Source organism: Chiloscyllium plagiosum, unplaced genomic scaffold, assembly GCF_037043375.1.
Source record: "Chiloscyllium plagiosum isolate Xiang-an unplaced genomic scaffold, Cpla_swu_hap1 HiC_scaffold_22, whole genome shotgun sequence".
NCBI classification, from domain to species: domain Eukaryota; kingdom Metazoa; phylum Chordata; class Chondrichthyes; order Orectolobiformes; family Hemiscylliidae; genus Chiloscyllium; species Chiloscyllium plagiosum.
The window spans coordinates 24,904,272-24,929,613 of NW_028270160.1; the positions used below are offsets into that span (position 1 = coordinate 24,904,272).

General features: G+C 37.5%; 1 protein-coding gene across 2 annotated transcripts in view; it reads right to left on the bottom strand.

Moving 5' to 3' along the window:
* The window catches only part of vwa2 (von Willebrand factor A domain containing 2), a 71,989-nt gene that overhangs the window by 36,451 nt on the left and 10,196 nt on the right, over positions 1-25,342 (bottom strand). For both annotated transcript variants that reach the window (XM_043712796.2, XM_087998867.1), the window contains 5 exons: positions 14,748-14,822; positions 12,080-12,213; positions 4,811-4,920; positions 1,315-1,509; positions 188-321 (listed from right to left, as the gene is read on the bottom strand). In XM_043712796.2, coding sequence (XP_043568731.2) covers positions 188-321; positions 1,315-1,509; positions 4,811-4,920; positions 12,080-12,213; positions 14,748-14,822 — 648 coding nt within the window. The remainder of the gene's footprint in view (positions 1-187; positions 322-1,314; positions 1,510-4,810; positions 4,921-12,079; positions 12,214-14,747; positions 14,823-25,342) is intronic.

Below are 25,342 nucleotides of genomic sequence, written 5' to 3' on the forward strand. Positions count from 1 at the left end.
TCTCTGGATTAACCATCTAGTGATAATACTGCTAGACCGTCGCCTTTCCCTGTCATTACTAAATGGTGCAGCATGTTCAAGGGGTTAAATGGCCTACTTCTGCTACAAATCTATATGATTATATGACTGTAAATTGACTGACTAGATGATATAGACATATGTTATGTTAAAGCTGTTTGCAGATTACCTGGAGGAATAGCAGAGCAGACATCAGAGCTGGTGAGTGTGCTGTAGAGACCATTGACCGCATCATCAAAATGCTCTGCGAATAGGACGTGGCTTTCAGTGGGTTTACTAGCCAGTGTGTAAAGCTCATCCCATCTGCCGGAAGATCAACATTAACGTGTGTGCTATGGTCACTTTCCTAGATTATTTGACAGGCAAATCCATTTTCAAACAAAGTAATGGAAAATGTTTAGACATGATGCCATGATTTAGAAACAAAATGTAACTTGCATCATGGTCCTTCTAGTTAAATTGGTTATTTAAGTTACTTGACTCAACCTCTGAAACCAGTGATCAATACGTGCTTTTTTTATTTACAGACTAAAACATTTATGATTGCATAGATACACAAATATGATTGTAATTATAACCCACATATTCTTCTAGTGACTAAAATATTGAAGTGAGCAGAAAAATCTCCTGGCCTCATAAAGATCCAAGAAGCATCCACAAGAGCTCATTCATGGTTTAACCACTGAACCACTGAATAATATTTCTTCTTCAAATAAAAATACAAGGCAATTAAATCATGGTCATAAATAAGCCTGACTGCTTAATTACTGGATGAAAAGTGGTTAGCCTACAAGCAAAATTCGTTACCTGTGGGAGACCGGAAGAATCTCAATGTAAGGTTATTACTCGAAGAACCCATCCCACATTCTTCAATGACCTCTGGGTCAATTACATTTTTATCTCGTATACCCATATGGCTACAGTTTCAGTACAGTCATTCATCTACCAGCACAACTGAGAAACAGTTTGAGGAAGTGCAGCATTCTTCCATGTGTAATCACCCTGGTATTTGTCACACTATCTTCACTAAGTTACTTGGCAGGGAGTTTTTATGTTTAGTATGTTTAGCTTTAGCATTATGTTTAGCTTTAGCATTCCTTTCAAAAGATGAAAGGAAAGGAGTTTGACTCCAACGTCATCTTAAAAAAAATCTAAAGCCCATGAGGAATAGGTTGTACCATTACAATAATCTAAAGAGCTAAAAGGTGAAATTTGCTTAAAAAATCAAAACATCAATCACATTCTTATAGTTAATTATTCATAATGCTCCACACAGAACTGAAGGAAGCTCCTCACCTTGGAAATTTGACTCCAACAGCAAAGACAATTATTCCACTTTCTTTCAGTTGAATTGCTGCCTGTTCTACATTACCCTGAGATCTGCCATCAGTAAGAATGACAAGAATTCGAGGAACAGATGAGTTTCTTGAACCAGTAAAACCTTTATGCAGAATGTACTTCAAAGCCAGGGGTGTCTGTGTACTTCCACCTCTGTGTTAATGAAACAACAAGATTAATGAAACTAGTGGTTAATAGTGCAAGGAATATTTTAATATTCTTGATCTAGTAAGTTTTGCATTTATCATGAAGTACAGTGATAATAAGGAAACTATTAGTATAACAAATAATTTGCTAATTTCTAACTGCAATTACAGTGTAAACTGTGAATTCAATGGGATTACCAAAGATAACTGACACTTATCCAGTATTGAAAACTCACATTCCACTTCCTCAGAAAGTATTCAAATTATTTTTCTCAGACTTTAAGAGAAGCCATATATTATTACAAAACAGAGGTGAACCCCTCTGTTAATTAAATCAAACACCCAGAAAAGCTCGCCTTGCCTTGCAATCTTGTTAAAATATGAGTGATAGAGAACTCCCAAATTCTACTATTTGATGAAAATAACATCAATTTATTTTCAAACTCTAAAAGTGAATATTAAAAAGCAACTATTTACAACTCTAAGCCCCACTTTCTCTTAACTGCTTACTACCTGCCTCCAACTCTATAACAATATGCTGTCCGAATAAGACACTTGTTAAAGTTACATCAACTTAATTTCAAAACCACATAGTCTCTGTCTTCTTCTGTATCTTCACTCTTCCAGTTGAGGATCTCCCTGGGTCATCTTCTTTCTTTTTACTGTGAGTATGTTTCACGTGAAAAGGTACCTTTGATAGAGACTGTTTTCTAATTTCTTCGAGAGCAACATGTGACATTGTCAGTTAGCTCTCTGGCTCTACGGCAGTTGTTCTCTGACCAATTCTCAAAAATATCCCCATTCCAATACCTACCAACATCGGATTGTCTTATTGGTTCAATGTTGGCAAAACAATAAATTCAAACTTGATTGGGTTTTAGTATCCTGGGGCATAATTTAAACTGATTGGTTAAATTTGAATTATTGTCAAAACTCGGGTATTCATTTCACAGCCAAATATTATATATTTTCAATTTTCCAGTACACTGTGGGACTGCCATCTAGTCGTATATACAGGTGCTTGGAGCCTGTCATTTCAGAACAGCATTCTCCCTCTCTCTCTTAAAGGTACAGTACACGCCTTCAACTTCATAACAATATGGCTCAGAATGTTCACTTCATTTGTTTAAATCAGCCAAAAATCTGTCTTAATTAAATAGTAAAGTAGATAACATTGTCTAAAAGTACTAGAATGGATTTAAGAAGTCTTTTTATAAATGCTTTGATTCCATGCTATCTAACTGATTACCTTCTATGCTTTAAAGGGAAGGCAAAGGATTATCTTTGCAAAAGAATGATCCCAATGGTTCATTTATGAGTGCACAAAAATGAACTGATCATTTTCTGGAAATTTGCACTAATATTTATTCATTAAAAATGGGAATGCCATATTCCGCATCTATTGTGGAATCAAAATTCACAACTCCTGATGCTTTAACTAGTTACAAAGTGGTTTGCTGCTGGTGGTTTAAAATAATGCCTATTTCCTAGCACTCCCTCTCCAGAGGAAAGTTCCTGGTGAATGTCCACCAGCTGTATACATGACCCAGGATATTAGACGAGGGATTGTGAATTTTGGATTTTCCTCAGCTCCAACTTCGAACTGATGCCGTGGTCTGGATGGTAAGATGTATACGAGTTGCAAAGCAATGTAATTCAGGACAACAATGGAGCCCATCAGAGTTTCTGCTCCAGGGTAATGGCCAGTGAGACCCAAGAAATCTGGAAAGTTTTGATCAAACTATTAATATCAAACTTGAAACGTGGCAACTCCAAAGGATCTGTTGAGCTCTCTTAGTCCTCTATCCCAGAAGGTGATGAACAGGCATTTGTGCCAACCAACTGGTAAAACCATACTAATAAATTGAGCCTTCCCCTAAATGGGATACTCCAGTGTCATCAGAAACAGAGATTAGTTAGTGCGACTCATCTATAACAGCAGGCTAGGCTGCAGGGTTTTTGAACTCTTGACCTCTGCTAACATGAGGTTAAGGATTACATTCAGAAGCTTATATAGGGTACTATAGAGCAATGCTTTGGGATTCCAACAAACATTTCAATGTAAAAGAAGATCAGAAGCATTTTTAGTTTCTTTAATATTTTTATGCAATAAAGGATCAAAACAAATCAAAATACCATTGAAATCTATGTCTAACTATTAATATCGCTCACCATTAAGAAAGTAAACAAATTATCAGTTTTACTCTTCATTGCACAATACAGTGCACAAGCAGGGATATACAAGCTCTTCAATACCAGACCTAATCAAAGGTTATTGTGGAAAATTAAAGGTCACAGTATAAGGGGTAATATATTGTCTTGTCTTGAATTGAAGATCAGCTCGCTAACAAGAAATAGACATTCGGGTATAAGTAGGTTTTTGTCTAATTTACAAGATGTAACTAATGAGTTGACACAATTATCTGTGCTGGGGTGTCGACTGGTTACAGATTACATAAATGGCTTAAGGAACCAAAAGCATGCTTGTTAAATTTGCTGATGAAACAAAGATAGATAGGAAAATAAGAGAATGTAAAGAAGCTATAAAGATATGAAGATAGGTTAAATGAGTGGTCAAAGATATGGCAAACTTTTTAGATGGTAAAGGATTGTATAGGTGCAAGATGCAGAGGGATCTGCATCAATCACAATTGGTTTGTGTACAATTACAGCAATTAATTTAAAAAAGAACATTATCATTTCTTGCAAAAGGAACTGAATACAAAAGTAGGGAGGTTATGATTCAGTTCTACAGGACACTGGTGAGACCATGTCTGGAGTACTGCCCCTTATTTAAAGAAGGATGCAAATACATCAGAAGGATTAAAGGTTATTGGAGGTAGGCAGGGACATGGAGTGATCAGATTAACTGTGACCTAACTGAATGGTGAAGAAGGCTGGAGAGGTCAAGTGACCTATTCCTGCTCATTGTTTGTTCGTAGATATGTTTCTCTGTTCTCACAAAGCAGCTTGATAAATTATATAAAAACTGATTAATTTGGATGCTGAAAACCATAATTAGAGATAGACCATAATAGAAATACTCAACAAGTCTGACAGCGTCTGTGGAGAGAGAAATGCAGTTAAAAGTTCAGGTGGCAACCGTTCTTCACAACTGGAATACATTAGACATGTGATCAGTTTTTAAGCAAGTATAGAGGCATTGAAAGTGGAGTACAGTACTTCCAGCACTTTCAATTCATTAAATAATTAATATCTTTGCACTTTAAGGATTTTGATTGCAGGTATTGTTAATAATCCTTAAATATGCATCAAATAAATGCACTTTTGGAAAAAAGGTAACAAACCTAAATATAATTCTTTTAAGCTGTTCCTTTACTTCTTCCCTTGTTAGATAGGAATTCAGGTAAAATTCAAATTTTGGGAATGAACTGTACTGGATTACACCAACTCTGACCTGCAAAGAAAAAAATTGCTTAGTTCCAAATGAATGAAAGAATTAACCTTTATATTTACCCATACCTTTTCATATGAACTGATCTTCACTAAACTAAGGGCATTGCTTGTGAAAGATGCAATGATCAGCATTGTTGCTTTTCTATGATCAAATAACTAATGGACAAATAATGAACACTGACGTGCACTTACTAGAAGGGGAGGCAACTTTGTCTTTGAGAAACAGACACATTAAGCATATGGTGGATGCTAAAACATGTTTTGCTGAAATCCAAAACATAGTAATTGAAAAGGAACCCTGCTGAAATGACAGATGTACATGGGCCTAAAGTCAAGCATGAAGCATGTCCTGTGAGGAGAGTATCATCTCCCACGGGTATCAGATCTGTAGACCCAACTCTGAGTAAGCAAAAAGTAGCTAAGGGATTATACACTTTCCAAGATGCACTTACTTCAAGGTGTGGCTGTTACCCTTTTGCTTGAGTTCATCTATATACATAAGCTTAAGGAGTACACCATCAGAATGAAGAGAGAATTATAAGGTGCATGTCAGTTAATGGTACACTGCTAATGGGTATGCCTCTTCAAGGGAAATCTTTTACCCAAAGCCAATTCAATTTCTTCTTATTTTACAATATTTCATAACAGGAAAAATTGGACAGAGGGGAACTTCTGCATATTAAAGCAACAGTTTCAGAATGGAAGATGTATTTTATTGAAAACTCCTAATGCTATTTTCCAGTTGATACAAGCCAACATTTCATATCATGTGACATCCCATGAATAGAATAGAAACGGTGCTTCAAGAAATTAATTTGCAAAGCTCAGTGACGTCTCAAAGAAATAATGTGAAGATTTCCAGAGCATATAGGAAAACCTATTGAATATTTCAGCAGTGGTTGCGGGTTATCTTTTTAAAAGCTGAAGCGTATCTACATACACTACCCATGCCAGGATGCTATCATGGCCATGGGCCATTCAAACTTTTGAAAGGCATTTCATTCTTTTGCTCAAAACTATTTTCATAATAAGAAGAAAGCCAGGTTAAAAATAGAAGAGCAGGGTGTAAGCAGACAAGTCGGAGGAGAGATGGACAACAACTACTTGAACAAAGCCTGCTTCACTTCTTAACCACTTATTTTCAATACATCTTTTATAAATCTCTATACCTTCTGCTAACCTCGCAGCACACCCTTCTCTCTCCCTCTCCCACCCTCAGCTTTGAGCTGAACTTTCATCATCGCCTGGGTTAAAAATCTGGAATAAATTCCCTCCTTAAGCAATGCAAGTGTTCCTTTCAAGAGTGACTACAGCAGTTCAAGAAGGCAGAACACCACCACCTTCTGAAGGACAAACAGGGATAAGCAACAAATGTTGGCTTTGTCAATGAAACTGACATACATGAAGGATTTTTTAAAAAACAAGGTCCATGTGTTTAAGGAAAATACTGGAATATATACTGTTCCATCACTAACTGAAAAGAGGATGGTTTTGGTGCAGTTCCTTTTATGCCATTCTAAATAAATACTATCTTACCTGAAGAAACTGAACTTAAGACATGGCTTCTCCACTGACATAATGTTTGCTTTAATCCTGGGATGCTTACACATCATTGGTTTTTGTTTATACCATTTTGGTGTGAAATCTGATATACAGGAACTCCTGCAAATTCCTTAGACTAAGAAAATGTTTAGCAATTAATTCCTGGTATAGTCAGGGTCAGTGTAGCCAGCATCTGTTATATCCGTATCCAATGGTACACAGATTGATGATCTATTTGACATGCTTTAAATTATTACATTAGATTAAGGTTACTGGAATAACATATTTTGGAATACTACAATAATTTGTTTGGAACAGAGCAAGTCTGTATTTTTCACATATATGCTTGTAATATGCCCCAGACAGTGAAACATCCTCAGAAACACCTGCTATCCTTCTTCAGAATTCCAAATCTAACCCTTACAGTGTAACCTTACTAAGTGCAGAATTAATCTGTTTGATACTATAATTGGAGGGGTTAGAAGTTAATATTCTGAAGTACCTCTTAAAAAACAGAATTTCTATTTAACTTTAGCTGATTAAAAGATTTGATGTCAGCATCATTTCCCAACTGACCTCTTTGTTTCTGTAACTTACTTCTATGAGAAACCATGAAGACCATGATCCACACCTGAATTTTCTGCCATTTTATCTGTGTTAAAGTGGAACTACAGTGAATATCAGAAGACAATTACAGGTTACAGCTACAAGGCACGTGCATACTGATCCTGAATAGCTCCGTGCCCAGTTTGGCATAGAAAGCTTCTTGAGTTCAACTTTGTTATTCATTCCCTTAAGTAGACTTGGTGTTTTATTTTAATGGGAGTTGAACATACTACCCACTGACTATAAATGCTGGAGGAAATATCACAGAAGCGCTTCACAGGAGGCTCCCAAGCACTGAGGATGTCACCTAGACAGGGGACAAAACGTCTGCAACACAAATTCCCAGCTCGGCGAACAGAACCACAACAGTACTTCACTGACTATACCTGCACTTAAGAAGTGAAAGTCACTATATAAATGTGTGTCTTTCATTTCACTCAATACATTCATGTTGCCAGATATGTAACAATAGATTTCCCTAATGATTTTACAAAATATTTGTCTCTTTCATATGAATGCTTCTTCATTCTTGCTAGAGGTACACTGATCAAGCATTTGGTAAGACGACATCTGACGCACAGCAATAAGGTGCTTTATTTCACTTTTAGAAAACTATACAGGACTGCACTCTATTAACCGCATGCTTACAGCTTGCCTACACATGACAATACAAAAGGTTGGAAACACCAAATTAGTCTACAACGGTGAGTTATCTTGCTGAACTTACGTCCATACTTCTAAGCTCTTTGTGTGAACAGAAGTCCCCCCAGCTACCTCATTAGCAAACCTACCTGGTCTTCTCGTAATTCAGTTTCAAAAACCTTGCCTCCCTCTATCTCTCATAATACCTCCATTGTCACATACTGCAAGGGGTCAGAAGACTTTCCAATAGAAATAAAAACAGAAAAAAAGCAACTTGATGATTTATTTGGACAATTTAACAGACTTCATACCCATTCTGTGGAGAAGATTAACACAAAGGAAGAGTACTTCTGATGCTGGGAACTGACATAAATATAGAAAATGTGAAAAATCCATTGGACATTCAATCCAAGATCTTCAATGCAAAAATTTAGTTCTTCTCTCTTCACCACTCCTGCCCAACCTACTGAGTATTCCCTGTAGCTTCTGTTTTTATTTTGGATTTTCATTTTGTTTTGGACTTTCCATCTAAGCACCTGAAGCATTTTTACTAACCAGGTAAGGTAGAAATTGATTATCAATTAGTCTCTGGGAAAAATAGGTTCTTCTTAGTAAATTAACCTCTCAGCTAAGTATTTTTTAAATTTCTGTGAATCACTTTGCAGAAAAACACTAAAATGAGTTATTTCCAACCTTCCCTGTGAAAAGTTATTAAATATCCCAAATGTGATAACTTCTGGGACATGGTTTTCCATTTATTGTTCCGTATAGCAAGGGTGTGCAAATATCAGAAGCACAGAATATGAGGCATATTGCAATCTTATTTATCATTTTTGCACCAATAATTAAACGTTACCTAAGAGAAAAGTTAATCAGAAGAACAAAGGCCAGTCTGATCTCAGAAATTGATTAAAAACAAATGGTGATTCAAGTTTTTAAGTCCAGTTTAAATTGTTGTTAATTCCTTCTAACTTGTGATTTTTTTTTACCATTTCACTAAACCTGAGATTGGATTTGTTCACTAGCACTACAGTCTTGGAGCTTTAAGATCATTCTGGGCAGATATGTTCATGCAGTGCAGAGGGACAACTACAATATCAAACATCCAATTTCCAACCCTTAGAAAAGAGACCCTTTTTCAATAGCACCCAGTCTGAAGCACAAATCTCCAATAACCCAGAGATTAAGAGTCTCGTGCCTTACTGACTGAGTTAGACAGGCAGCTCACTGCCCAATTTCCAACTGTCAGTTATTTTAATCAACTTCCTCAGATGTGTTTTGACATACCTCTAAGGCAGGTTAGACTTAAACCCAGGTATTCTGGCCCGGAGACTGGTGTACCATCACTGCGCACCAAGAAAATTAATTTCCACCTCTTATATTGTCCACAACTGGCATGGAAGCCAATTATATTGAGCAAATAACCTCAAATAATTGCAGTTTTTGTAGGAGTCAATTACAAAGACCTAATTTAAAACTTACTCAATGGACCAAAGATTTAAAGCAGGTCATTAAGTCCTAATACTGTATGTATCAACTTTAAAGCTTTGTTGAATTCATTCAGTTTCAACTATCCACATTTTGTTATTCCATTTGTAAGGCCATTCTGATTTCAGGCAAAATTAGTCTTTAAGCAGTTTCAATCAGTTATTCTTACCTCATTAAAGTTATTAATGACAATATTGAAAGTGTAAATACTAGCAATTTACAGATGTAGCTGCTAAGTCAAACATTCTATTATTTTAAACATGCTTTCCAATTAACAAAAAACAATTTCTAGATGCTTAGATCTGGTGGGCGGCACGGTAGCACAGTGGTTAGCAGTGGTTCAATTCCCGCCTCAGGCGACTCTCTGTGTGGAGTTTGCACATTCTCCCCGTGTCTGCGTGGGTTTCCTCCGGGTGCTCCGGTTTCCTCCCACAATCCAAAAATGTGCAGGGGTTAGGTGAATTGGCCATGCTAAATTGCCCGTAGTGTTAGGTGAAGGGGTAAATGTAGGAGAATGGGTCTGGGTGGGTTACGCTTCGGCGGGTCGGTGTGGACTTGTTGGGCCAAAGGGCCTGTTTCCACACTGTAAGTAATCTAATCTAATCTAATCTAACTAGATTCACCTTTTCTTGTGCATAGCAGGTAAATGGTTCATAAGGGGACAACCATAAAAAAACAGAAGGTGATAACTACTGTTTTTTGGGAACAACAATGTTTTTTTCACTGCATGAATGTGCAGTCACAGAAGCAGCCGCAGCTGGGATTAAAACAGTTAGGGGATTGTTTTTGACTGGCCTGAATGCAATGGGCCAAAAGGCTTATTTCTGTGCCGTGGTTCTCTACAACTCTGCATTTCACTCCAATCTTTCTCTGGTTGGTCCAGTGCCAAAGACATCACTGATCAATTTTTGTTTTCTTTTCAAACAGTGCACTGCCTTTCCTGCAGCCACTGATATCCCCAGTTGTATTGGTCATATCCTAATGAAAGGTGTCCACTTTCACATCACCCGATTACTCATCAGTTTTGATGTAGCAATTTGTGTTTGCTGCTGGACCCATTGATAAAGTGCAACAAAAAACAATTTCTAGATGCTTAGATCTGGTGCTAAGCAACGTCACGGGCAACTTATTTATATTTAGAAAACTACATTTGGGCAAATTCTTTTGCGGAGTATAAACAGATTGAATTTTCTTACTTTTACGTTGGGTACTGATTCTAATGTTTTCTTCATTAATGTTGTATTTTATCTTAAAGCTTCACATTTAAACAACTGTAGAATCTAAAGGACTTGGACTTAGTTCCTGCAGTTCTGTGCAGCATAATTGGCAGCAAGACTCCACCACTGGCTTCGATCCATCTCAATCTCTTTCTCTCTACCCATGGTGGTGTCCCATTCTTTTAGATTTTCCTCAAATTACTTAAATGACCATCCCTGTCCTCCTTCCAATCTGTTGGTTTCCAGTCAATTTCCATTCTGGCAGGGAGTACAGCCAGGCGGTGAAATATGTGCCTAGTCAGTCTCTGACATCTCTCTATTACAGGTGTTGCTAACTGGTTTAAATTACAATTTTAGAGTCATTGAGACCTGTAGCACAGAAAAGTGTCCTTTGGTCCATTGAGTCCACACCAGTCAAAAACAACAACCAAACTATTTGAATCCCATTTCCCAACAGATGGTCCGTTGTTTTGTATGCTTTGGCATCACAACAGTATATCTAATTACTCCTTAAACGTTATGAGGGTTTCTGCTTCTAGACCCTCACAGGCAGCGAGTTCCAGATTACCACCACCCTCTGAGTCAATAACCTTTCTCCTTGCTTGCTCATGCATGTATCATAGCTCTATCCAAGTAGATTATGTCTTGTTCTTCCATTCCAAGATTCACTTTCACACATGTACTGATCACATCCTTATTATCAGCATTATCCACTTCTCTTTCCTTTTTGCCTGTCCGATCTAAATGTCAAATGTGGATTTCACTTCCCGTTGTCTCAAACATATGGATATCAGTTTAAATGGCAAGCCTAACTACTTTCAAAACAGCTCAGCAACAAGCAAAGAAACCTTTTGTTTCAGCAGCTCAAGCACTTTCTCCCCAGTCGGAATATTACCTTGGTCAATAGGCTCTCCTAGTATTGAACGTGATATTCCAAAGAGATATTTATACTTGAAACTAAAAAAATCTCTTTGAGGACAAATAGTGGACAATTCCAAATTGTGCCTCAGACACTATAACAACAACTATTCAGAAAACTGAACAAGTTGATGTTCTTTATTCTAGAAAAGAGAGGACTATGATAATGGTCTGTCAACTATGAAAGGGTTCATTAGTGTGAACGTAGAAAATTCTACGTTTCCATTCTAAAATTAAGGAGCAAAAATATAAGATAGTCATCAATAAATCAGGAATTCAGGAGCATCATCATCACTCAGAATTTACTCGACTTGGTTGAAGTGAATAGTATAGATACATTTAAGTGTAAGCTAGATGAATATTAGAGCAATAGAGGAATGGTTTGCCATTAGGATGAGATGACATAAGTTGAGAAGAAATTCTTGTCGAGCTGAAGCAATCTGTTGGGCTGAATGGCCTGCTTCCAGGTTGTTAACTATAATACAACCATATTCAATCACAGTTTTGGGTTAATCAGAATATTGTGTTACCAACCAATACTTTAACAATTCTAGTGCTATTCCATCAGAATTTCAAATCCTGTTTGTTTTGACAGCTTTTACCAAATAGTGACTGATCATTTCAATAGCCAGCAATGGAAAATAGATCAAGTGATCATAGATATCATTCATTCAAAAGTCTAGTCCTGGATGACTGTGAGACTATCTTATACACACATGTAGTGACAAAGAAAGCCTTTGAACTTACCCTGTCAGGATTTATATCAAGAGCATCACAAAGTTTGAATGCAACATGTTTGGATCTTTCGAAGCTGCCTTTGCCAATACTGTATGACCCATCCAGCAGGAACAACAAATCAATAGCTGCAGAGCACTGCATCACTATGAAAGAAATTGACTTAGATAGTTCACAATTGACATTACTTTGGTACAATCTGAAATTACTGACGATACTTACACACAGCTCAAAACAGTAAACTGCAGTATAAATTTCCAGGAATATTTTCTTTCGAAAATTTCTAAGAACATGACCTATAAAACTCAAACTTTTAAAACTGATGTGCACTCAGATTCCAATACATTGTGTCATGTACTAGCAGGTGATTGGCTCTGATACCTGACAGTGAGATTTTTATTTCTTAACATGCTACCAATCGAGGTATTTTCTTTTGGAGAAACAACAAAATAATCAAAAGGTAAGTTACCCAGCGATGTTGTTTAGCTGTAACAGAAACTGGTCAGGGTAGAGTCTGAATACACTGGCCACCTTCTCCAACATCCCCCTCCCCACAATCGTCACTACTGTGGAATAGCAAATCAGGATATCGGTGAAGTCAGAGATTTTAAAGGAGAGCAGCGTATCTAAAGTGCACAATTTATTTTCAGAAACGTCATATGACATTTGAAAAATGAAAGTAAACTTTCAATCTTTTGTTGTCTTTGATCCTACCATCCTTTGTGTTGATACCTATAGCTAATTTGTCAGAATTTTTAAAATGAACATTCATCTATGCCATTTGCACATGTCATTTTAAACCTCAAACCTCAGGGATTTTGGGATGGTACCAATATAGCACGACCCAAGTGAGTTATGTATGCCATCAACATGGCCCATAGGCTGAATTCTCTGTCAGCACATAGATGTTTTGTTTTATCTGACTCTTTCAAGCTAAACCTGAAGGTTATGTGTGGAGTTAAGCAATTTGATAAATATAAAATGTAATCACAGGGTTGAAATATATTCACAGCTTAAGGTACCATATTTGCTGAGAGGGAAAGAGAACCTACTTTTCCTTCTCCCCATTTCTTATTTCTTTGGGTCATTGTCATTGCAATTTTCTCCAAACAAAATGGTTGGGTGATCAAATTTACTGGATTATCTGTGTTGTTTCTTATGATCTAGTTGCTGCCCTAACTCAAACTAATGAACCAAGATAGCCACTTCATACAATGGTAATGGTTTCAGATGTTCCTCTCCATTGTCACTTACAGTCACCCAGAATTTGCTGGAGCAATGCATCGTGCACCAAACCCCTTTGAAGTGAGACATTTTGCTTCACCCTTCAGCTCACAATTGATCCATGCTGCAAGTCACTGTAAATGTGAGCCGACAGTGACGTGCGGAGGGCACTAGACATCTGATTCCTTTTTGAAATACACGTCCAACAGTCAGTCTCCTTAACCTACCAAAATCTAAGACTTGAGAAAGAAACAGAGAAAAAGGGGGCAGTAGAGTCAAGTAAAGCAGAGGAAGAGAGGAAAAGAATGATTGATTGAATTGAGAGGGAAAGAGAAAGTAAGGAAGATCTTAAATTTTATTTACTACTTCTAGGAATAAGGTTTCATTGTTCTGATTGTTTCCTTTCTAAACAAGAGAACTTCAGTGGCATTACAGGAACATGTATCATTACTAATGTAAATATATACATTAATATTCTAGTTTGAATCAGGGCAACAACAAGATCATAAGAAACATCACAGACACCAATTGTTTCCTTACTCAATCCAGTAAATTTGATCACCCAATCATTTTGATTGGAGGAAATTGCAATGACAATCACCAAAAGAAAAAAGAAATGGGGAGAAGGAAAAATAGGTTCTCCTTCCTTCTCAGTAAAATAAGGTACCTTAAGCTGTGATTATATTTTAATCCTGTATCAGTTGTAACTTCACATAAATATGCTTATTAACTCCCAGCCTTAACTTTATGTCGCATGTTCAAAGTGTTACTTAATGCACAAATACAACAATTTATTGAAACTCAGGCACAGTAGAGTGAACTGGCATTTCCACAAGATCTGGATGATTTGTATGTTAATAACAGCACACGTTAAATTCATCATTACTTCAACACAAAGTTATTTCTGTACCTTCAGTGGAATTTTTAAAAATACTAAACAATTTTTTTTCAGGAAGTAATAATAAATTAAGCTATTGTCACAAGTGAACAGAAGCAAAAATAGTAACAATCAGTTTGAATTTAGAAAAGTAAAAATTGGGGAGAGATATAAAATTAAAAGGAAGGAAAATCAATGTAATCTTTTCATTTTAGGAAAGTAAATCTGTTATGAAATGAAATAAATACATCAGCTTCCCAGACTTAATTCTACACAATCAGATTTTACCTGTGAAAGTATTCTAAATTATTCTGTCTTGGATATATATTTATCTAAGTAGTAGAATTAGGATGATGTGTCAAATGTATAATTAGGATTTTTGACTATAATATGAATCAACTTAATGTTTAACTTGAAGATCACTTGTCTTGAAACTGTATTCAGAAATCCTAAGAATGCATCACACATTGTCTACCTGCTCTTTATAATTGTACACAAAATTGTACTTGCAATTTTGAGAACTTTCTAAATTCCATGTGCTCAAAATGTCATTTTAGATCCAGGAAAAATGTCACCTACATTGTCCTGCACTCGAAATCTTCACAACTGTTTCATGATCAGCGTCAAGTTTTTGCAAGCAAAAGGATGACAAGACTATAAAAGAGAGAAAAAAAAATCCCGGGTTAGAACTTTGCAGAATAGCAATCTTTTTCTTTATTTTCATGCATAATGTAATGAAAATAAAAAGGCAGGATTATCCATGCAACTTAGTGATTTCTTTCTATTTAATAGTCCAAGTGAGGCAATCAAAATGGAATACAATTTTTAAAAATGTATTACATTGTGCAAGACAATGGAGGGTGGTGGGGGGGGGGGGGGGAGGTTTGATAGATTGCAGTTTTATAGTTCACTCTTCAGATCTTCCACAAACCGTTCTCAGCAAACTGCCAGTAACAGTGCAATTATTATTTTCTCTTGATAGTGGGTGACTATCATTCAAAAGCACTTCAATGATTGCCAAGTGTCTTCAGATGTCTTGAGTTTGAGAAAGGTGCTATAGAAATGCAAGCCTTTCTTTCTTTATCTCATTTCAAGTTATTTTTGCTTAACTGTGTCCCACAAAATTAACCACAGAGTCTAGGAAAGCAAATTTCAGCAGATGTCTGTCATAAAGCCAGCCCACAAGGAGATGCATTTGGAAAACACAGCTCATGTTAGGTACTCAACGGTAGGAGAGATTATATGTATGGATCTTAATTCTGCCATAATGTGTTGCAGATGCAATATCCTGCACATCCTTGCTGTTAATATTCAATATGGTATTTAACTGAGTGTTTACTCCTTCAAGTTACCTTTTTAGCAATTTTAAGAACCTCTCCTGCAGCCACAAAATCACAGCACACTGTTGCGAATAAGTCATAAGACCATAAACTCCACTGGTGGAAAACCTACCAAAAAGACATTAATACTTCACAATACAAAAGTACAGCAGAACCTTGTACTGAAGTATGCAGTTATAATGTATATATTTGCATGTCTGATGACATTATGATCATTATTCTTTTCTGTATAATGTTGGTAAACATTAATTTTCTTCTTTACACTGGAATCCAGCACACACAAGCTTTTGAATTCCAGAGCAATGACGAGATCAAATAGCTTAGAAAAGTACACATGAATGTCCAGCCTATTTCTCCCCATGGTGAAAAATCCGGGTATATGGAATGTGTGATAAAATAGCCTAAATAGTTGTCATTATTGGCAACAATTGTCAATGAAGGACTGCATGATCATCATTTTTCTGCAAAGTTAAAGCCCATGGAACAAACATGATAGTGGCAACATGGATATAGTGTCAGCTGAGTTACAGGAAAAAAATGATGGCAGTGAACAGTTGTTTTTCAAGCTGCTGAACGTACAGATCGTGGTATGCAAGCAAGTCCCACTTCTCACTCTTTTGCTACAGCCCTGAAAATATTCTCTCTTTAGGTATCCATTCAATTCCCTGCTGAAATCCACAACTGACTCTGTCCCTGTGACCCATTCAGGCTGTGCACTCCACATCCTAAACTCCTACTTTTTTGAAAAGACTTGGGGATTGGTGGGAGGAACACTGCTCTTTCTAGATATATATTAATAACTTCGATTGGTGTGTCGTCAATATTTTCATATGACACATAACCTGTAAGGATTAGGAAATGTGAAGAGGAGAATCATACACCTCTAGAGGATACAGGCTGTGGAATTGCCAGAGAAGCAACAGATGAAATGTACAATTTTAAAGAGGGTGCAGGACCAGAAGGACCTGGGTGTAACATGCTCGAATCACTGAAGGTGGCAGGGCAGTTTGTCAATGATTTAATATATGAGACTTTGTGTTTTAAATGTGATGAGTGTTATCGTAGAGCGGTCAAGCTGCTGTGGTCACATAGCAATTGCTCTCCTTGGGCACTACCCCTGAGTCTGTCATCAAGTTACACAAGAAATGGTGAGAAAACTGGAATCCAATGAACATAGTTTTAAGATGATTGGCAGAAGTACCAAATGCAAAATAAAGGTAAGATTTCTTTTTTAATACATATTTTATTTGAAAAAGGAGTTTAGGATGTGGGATGTACAACCTGAAGAGGTAATAAAGACACATTCAGTTCTGGTTTTCAGAAGAGATTTTGATATCACTTGAAGAGAGACCATTTTCAAGGTTATAACAAAAGAGCTGAGGACTGGGACTTGCTAAATTGCATAAAGCTAATGGAGAAATACAGACCAAAAAAACCTTGTGTGTTGTAACCATTCTAGGACTCTATAAATTGAGTGTTCAGTGGCAGCAGAAAAATTCACATTCCAGCTAATCTGCCAACTTGGATTAAAGTAAGCAGGGCTTGGAATGAGATCGTAGAATCATCAGTGAATGTCAGCTGTGGCTCTGTCAGTAGCACTCTCATCTACAAACCACAAGGTTCATGTCCCACTCAGGGCTTGAGCATAAAAATTAAAACTGACATCCCAGTGTAGTGCTCAGGAAGTATTGCTTTTTGGATAAGATGTTAAAATACAGTCCAATCTGTCTACTTGGATAGGCATAATTCAAAGAATAGAACAATATAATCCCTCAATCAATATCCCAATAAAGATTATCTGGGTTAATGCAGATTGTGAGTATTTGCTGTGGTCATACTGGTTGCTTGCCTCTGGATTTATCAAATTGACGACACATCAAAAAAATACTTGGTTGGCTGTAAAACATTTTGAGACATTTGGTGATTCTGAAAATTGCAATATTAATGTAATTTATATTTTCAAATTATATTTCGGTAATATTTTACTAGCTTTAAAGCAATTTGAAACAAACTTAAGTTGTGAAAGGTGCCTCATAAATCCCATTTACATCAAACTGTCTGTCACATTAGCATGAAATACCATACTTTCGCAGACTCCATTTTTAACAAGATATATCCTTTAATTTTACCTTTGATAGAAACATGTATTTAGCTCCATGAGTGGCTCATTGTAAGGATAATCCACATTGGCAACAGTTTTTCATTCCTGGGCTATCAACATCCCAAACCATACAGTTTACATAGGTCCGGATTTGAAAATTATGCTTCATGTTGGATTAGCTGTGACCACATGCAGGTTGAGAAATTAGCACATAAAGCCCTATGCTACAATCTTTCTCATCTCTCAAGATGCTGCTTGCAACTTATAAGGACAGATGGAGGGTGTCTGGATTTAGAAACAGAGAACAGCTGCTCCCTCAATTATATCTTGCAAAGGCAAATCATTTTTGGACAAGACACAGAAGCCAGAACCAGCTGTTGTGCAGCTAAAATCATCAAGTGCAGTCTTGTTAACACCTGCAAACCTGTTTTCAAACAAACACGTTTACACTAGCAGTGGTAAGATAGCCATTTAAAATGACAGCGATTTACCTTTATATTCAAAGAAATGCTTCTCTAATGGACAATCTCAGTACAATCACACTTTGAACAAGTAATGTTTGTGTTGACTGAAAACTGTAAATACTGAGCAGAGAGTTCTTGGAATGCTTTTTGTCACATTTGTCACTTCTCATTGCGGCCATTTCGGACTCATTTCAGGCTGAAGGAGGAAAGGAAAACAGCCATTGTTCATTTCAAATATCTCTCTCTACCCTGAGAAAGCCTAATATTACAGGAGGAGTGGCAGTGTACTAAGCAACATTGATGTGAAAGACAACAAACAATCTAGTTATTTTCATATAAGGACATGTGCTGGCTTTTAAATATATTTTGGGTCAAGCTTGCTAGCACATTTATATCATAATCTGACCCTAATCAGAGTGTTTTTAAAAAAATTCAAAGTTTCCAGTTACAGTAAACTTTTTGGATGCCAGTTACAACAGGCTTTTAGGGTACCAGTTCCTGGAGATTAGCAAATTGATCCTGCAGGTAGTCCCTCTCTCGACAGAATCATCTATTGGTGACTGACAGATTCTTCACAAACCAATCAGATTAAAATGACACACAAGTTCTATAAGGAGCAGGTGATCCACTTTGCCATATTATTACCCAAGCAATGCGTGAAAATGACCCATTATGGAGAAAGTATTCATTTTATATTCTATCACTGTTGCATACACAGAGCATTCTCAGACACACTTAGAGGTGTGGCAAGGAATCTTACAATTCTGAAGAATGACCTAACACTATGAAAAAGCATAAAACTGTACAAGTCATCTAATCTGTTGAAATATGGAACCAAATGAATATTGCAAAAACAACTTGGTATTTTACAGATGTGTTCCTTCCTTACACTTTTCAGATCCAATCTTCTTCTTTGAAAACATATTCTTATCAAAGTATGAAAGTAATTTTGTTTGTATATTGGAAAGAAGTGACCACAACAAACACACCAAGTTGTTATGTTTAAATATCATTTAAAGTATAATGTGTGCGAAATACTCTTTAGAGAAAGTGAGACAAAACAGCAAGACAGTCATGTACCTAGCAAGAAGATATTAGGTCTTGTAACATGATTATTCATAACTATGGAACTTTTTTGGCATCACATACTACTCATTAAGGGATGGAAATTGATGTAATTAAATCATGTCTAAGAACTTTGACAACATGATACTCTATGGTTTAGTTCCAAATCTAATATAATTCAATTCTAACATAGGAGGATGAAGAAACCTTCTCCAGCTGAAATGATGTCTCAATTACACCAAATGTAACTAATCAACACTCATCTGCAAATAAGAAACCAAGTGCAAAAACAGATCAACAAAGAAATCACCCAATAAATGGGACACTACTTAAGCTTAACAAAATAAATTAGAAACTGTGATCAATGTCTGTGGAACTGAGAACAGATGAAGGAACAGTAAAGCTAGAAAGGTACTCAGTATGTGGTTGTTCAGCAAGAGAAGAAGAGGCAGCACTGAAAATGTTATTCATTTTCAGAAGGGGAGGTGAAATTTCTAAAAAGAAATTACTGTACAGTCATTTGGGAATAGTTACCAAGAACTTATAATTAACAAAGAATTTAAAGGAAATTTATAAATTTTCAGTGTGGAAAGAGGCAATTTAGCCCATCATGTCTTCATTATCTACCAAGGAGCTAGTTCAAGTCCATTTTTTGTTGTTGATCCATCATGTAAGTTTTTACCTTTCTCATTCTTTCAAGCAGTGAGCATCTCACCACCCTCTTAGTGAAAATAATTTTCCTTCAAATCCCTTCTAAACAATTTTCACTAATATGTCTTCCATGTGGGACCTTATCAAAATCTATAAAGACTACATCAAATGAAAACAAATGCATAATTGCTGATGAATCTTTCCAACAAACCCTCCACCTTAATCCATAGATGTTTGACTTACCTGCCATGACATTCCTTACCCATTAACCATCTCCCTACTGATTGAGGATTGGGTTCAGATCACAAAGGGGTTTGGATATGGAAGGGTCAACTTGCAGCATAAAATGGATATAAGGTAATTCTATTTCAAAATGTTTTCCCACTCAGAAACTGCCAGATGAGATATACAATGCTCCTCATTACAGAAGACACTACTTTAACAAATTCTCTGTGATTGGACTTGGCTTTGAAGTTGAATGTGAAGTTAGATGTGGGCTGGATCAGATCTGACCTTAATAATAATTGCTGAAATTTTCTCAAGCAAGGGAAAGTTACATCTATGCTCCCCTGAGAATAGCTAATCAGCAATTAACCAGATAAAGTACGATATTAGAGTGAGGGTGAAAAGATGGAATGATGGTCCAACATATATGAGTAAATTGCAAGCTACTACTAAGACAGTGATCAGACCATTCTAACTAATTGTAAAGGAGGGGAATATGGATTTAATTGCAATCTTGGCATCACATACAAAGGTTTATGATGAAATTGTACAATGGATTTTTGGTTAGTTGTCATGTGTATAGCGAAAGAAAATGTGAGAAAAATTAAAAACACAGATTGTTTGCCTGGATTTCCATCACACATGGAATCCTCTGATTGTTGGAGTACACACAAAATTCTAAAATTCCTTGATCTTCCTCACCATCCTTCTCATGGGCCACAATAAATTGATGTGGGTATTCAACCTTTTTAAGCCAGTAGTGCTGTCCCTGGGGTTGACGAGGACTGATCAGTTCCAAAAATGTAAACTGCTATTTCCAAGATTTCAAGTCTTAAGCAAAAGTTATTTGGGGTTTGTTTTGTGGCCGTCTGTATCATAGTTCTCTGAAATTTACAAGACTTCCTTTTGACAAAAATATACTTTTGAGCTGGGAAGACATTGTATGAATATCACACAGATTTTAGCTTTATGGTTTATAGCAAATAAATCAAGACTGAGCTTAAAAATTTGACATAGCTTCATGTAATTTACACCTTAACACAATTTGTAATGGAATGAGTAGCTATGAGTTAGCTCTTTGCTTCTAGCAGAAACTGAAGAGATCTTTCTGTGCAGCTGATTGAGTGCATATCCTTTTAAATAAAAGTTCTTAGGTCTGAATGTCAGGGCCACCTGCCACTCAAATCATTCCATTTCAATGGTGAAGATTTCATCAGATTTCAGCCTTTGGCAGGAAGGGATTACAGTGAAGTGGTAGTCAAGAGGCCCAGCCAGTTGTAAAGGAGAATGAATGGTGGCAAATAGCCTGTAATTGAAGGGAAGTCCCGAAGAACGGAACTAGCAATAATAACTACCAATCATATCCTTTAGATAACACTTCTCAGCTGAATTCTTTGCAAAGGGTGAGAAGGTAAACCACACTATAAATCAAAATGTCACCACTTTATCCAGCACTGGGAGTGACATGGATCGAGTGCTCATCTTTCCAACTGGATCGGGTTTAACAGGAATATCAGATTGGAAGCCTGGAATTTCACACCTAAAAATGCTTTAAGAAACATGCTTATCCTACTCATCCATGTTTTCTGATCATTCAATAAGATATTGGTTTTTAAGCTACTTTTGATGTTTTTTTCCCATATGTGGGAAATTTCAGTAGTCTCTGTAATTGTAAGGAATGCTGGCACCAGATTTATCAACGACATGCTGTAAGTAGACCGTGCCAATGGCGTGTGATGTTTTAAAGGCTGCTTATAATCACAGAGCACATGGTTTTCGAAGGAGACCTTTTGGAAATGAAAGGTCACTCTCAGTGTGAAGAGAGAGAGTTTCACTGTTGAAGAGTTTGACCACATCTCATTTAAAACATTGATTGCATGGCAGGTTAATTGTGCACATACTGTGAAATTCCAACATAAACATTCATTATGAAGGAATTACTCGAGCAATTCATCCCAGTTGTTTTCAAAACTTTTAGATTGAACACCTCCCCCCGCCATATACATCACATGCACATGGTACCCACACTGTGAGATAGGAACCATCACATTGACAAATTATTTAGATAGGCACTTCAGAAGCCACAGCATAGTAGGCTACAGGCCAAGTGCTGGAAAAGGGATTAGAATAGATAGGTGATTGGTGACCAGTGTGGGCTTAATGGACTGAAGTGCCTCTTCTTACGCTGTGATATTCTATGACTCTGTGAGTGGCTTGAAGGGGAACCTGCAGGTGGTGTTCCTATGTACCGGCTACCCTTGTTCTTCTACAGTGTAGCGTTGCTTTGGAGTGTGCTATTGTGGTGTAAAATTCCAAGCAGTGGAATGTGGTGAAACGGTTAAAAATTATGTCCCAATACATGTGTGAATCTAACCAGAATGGAGGTGTTGCTTAGTCCCGTGTGAATCTTCTTATCTGTATGTAACCAGAATGGAATGTGTTTTTTAGCCTTGCTCTGCTGTTCACATGAATGTTTATATCTGGAAGGGAGTATATCAGCTGGAAAAGTCTCCAGTTCGGTGAGTCTGCTCCGGGGTTACGTTTAACCGCCGAGCGTGGGTTGTTGGCAACCGCTCTACGAGAACTGACGGCTCCCAGTTTTTGTAACATGTAGAGTGAGTATAAGCCAGACCCGTTGTGCGACACTGCGGGGAATAAAATGCCCATATTCTAGCAGTCTCGCCTCTTGGTCGTTTGTTCTGTGTCAGACTACTCTCCTACGAACCTGACCTTGAGAATTTTTTTAAAACATTTGGCGTAGTCGAGCAGGGTCAATCGCAATTGAGGAGAGATTTTGATACAGAACAATGTTTTGGAAAACGACTAAGAAACCAGAAGAACAAACTGTGGAGGTCCCGACCGTCCCGGGATGGCATGGATGTGGGCATGTACGTGGCAGTTTGTTTGAGAAAGGATCCCAGTCCTGCCGAAGAACCCCTTGCCTGGGGTACAGCGGAGGATGTGGGCATGTCCAAAAGGCTGAAGCGGAGTTAACAGAATTGAATGGGATTGAACTGAACTGAACTGAGTGGAACTGAAGTGAATCAAATTGAACGGAACAAAATGGAACTGAGCTAAATTGAATTGAAATGGACGGAACTGAATTGAATTACACTGAATTGACTGAACTGAAATTAACTGAAACGAATTGAACTGAATTAAGCATAATGTAACACATGTATTGGGCCAAGCAGTGGAATGTGGTGTAAAATTCCAAGCAGTGGAATGTGGTGAAACGGTTAAAAATTATGTCCCAATACATGTGTGAATCTAACCAGAATGGAGGTGTTGCTTAGTCCCGTGTGAATCTTCTTATCTGTATGTAACCAGAATGGAATGTGTTTTTTAGCCTTGCTCTGCTGTTCACATGAATGTTTATATCTGGAAGGGAGTATATCAGCTGGAAAAGTCTCCAGTTCGGTGAGTCTGCTCCGGGGTTACGTTTAACCGCCGAGCGTGGGTTGTTGGCAACCGCTCTACGAGAACTGACGGCTCCCAGTTTTTGTAACATGTAGAGTGAGTATAAGCCAGACCCGTTGTGCGACACTGCGGGGAATAAAATGCCCATATTCTAGCAGTCTCGCCTCTTGGTCGTTTGTTCTGTGTCAGACTACTCTCCTACGAACCTGACCTTGAGAATTTTTTTAAAACAGCTATGTAAGGAGTCTTAGTGAATTTCCACATTGCATCTTGTAGGCAGAACAGACTGCTGCTTTGGAACATCAGTTCTAGAGCGAATGAATATTTTTGTGTGTGGTGCCAACTAAGTTGGCTGCTTTGTCCTGGATGGTATCAAGCTTTATGAGTGTTATTAGAGCTGCATCCATCCAGGCAAATGGGGAATATTCTATCACACTCCTGATGAGCAATGTATAGATGGTGAATAGGCTTTGAGGAATCAGGAGGTGAATTACTCACCACAAGATTTCTAGCCTCTGACCTGCTCTTGCAACCACTATACTTATATGGAGAATCGATCTTTCGGGCATAAGCCCTTCTTCATGAAACGTCGATTCTCCTGTTCCTTTGATGCTGCCTGACCTGCTGCGCTTTTCCAGCAACACATTTTTAAACTCTGATCTCCAGCAGCTGCAGTCCTCACTTTCTCCTACTGTACTTATATGGCTAGTTTAGTTTCCGGTCAATGGTATTCTTGTTGGAGATAGTCACTGTCTGTCACCTGTGTGCACAAATGTTACTTGCCACCCCAAACCTGAATATTGTCTAGGTCTTGTTGCATATGGCCACATACTGCTTCAGCATCTGAGGAGTTGTGAATGGTGCAGTACATTGTGCAATCACTGGCAAACATCCCCACTATGATGAAGGGCAGGTCATTGATGAAGCAGCTGAAGGTGGTTGGGCTTAAGACACTACACTGAGAAACTTCTACAGATGTGTTCTGGAGTTTAGATGATTGACCTTCAGCAACCAAAAACATCCTTCTTTGTGCCAGGTATGACTCAAACCAGTGGAGAAAATCACCCCCGAATCTCATGTTGCCACTGACTCTAGTTTTGCTTGGGTTCCTTGATACCACACTTAGAGTCAAATGCAGGCTTAATATCAAGAGCAGTCACTCGTAATTTACCTTTGGAATATAGCACCTATGTTTGAATGAGGTCAGGAGTTGAATGGCCCAGTCAAATCCAAACTGAGCATCCAATATGATTCAGTCAGCACTCACCTTGCTGAGGAATCAACTTGGAGACAATAGAAACCAGCATGGATTGGGATTGACTGCTGATTAGTCACTTCCCCATGCGGCAGAAAACCAACCAAATTTAAGAGGGAGATTAACCCTGTGACTTCAGGATTTAAAATTTAAGTTGAGTATTATTGCCAACTTGGGGAAAATGGGGGATTTTAAGCATGTAGTCCAGGTTGTTAGTTAGTGGTTTTAAGAGTTTGTGTCTTTGCCATTCTTAGAATTTTGTAAAGTACTTTTTGTTTTTATGTAAAACAAATGGTGACAGAAGTCATTATAAAAGCTTGGGGGCAATAAAATGAGGGACAGGTCAATTGGGAGGAATTATTGTGATAACTTCAAAAACCTTTAATAACATATTACAGACCCATGGTTCTTCATTTTGTGTTTGCCCATGTGCTTAATTCAACGTCAGGGACAATATCACGTGGAGTGAATTGAATTGAGTGAAGAGTAGCATCTGTTATGCTGGGGGCCGCTGGAGGAGGTCAGAATGGATCATTCACTTGGCACCTCTGGCTGAGAGTTGTTTCAAATCTTTTAGCCTTATCTTTTATAACCCATGTCACCCCAACCACTCACTCCATGGCTCCTCCTACCCTCCAAGATAACTCTGTAGA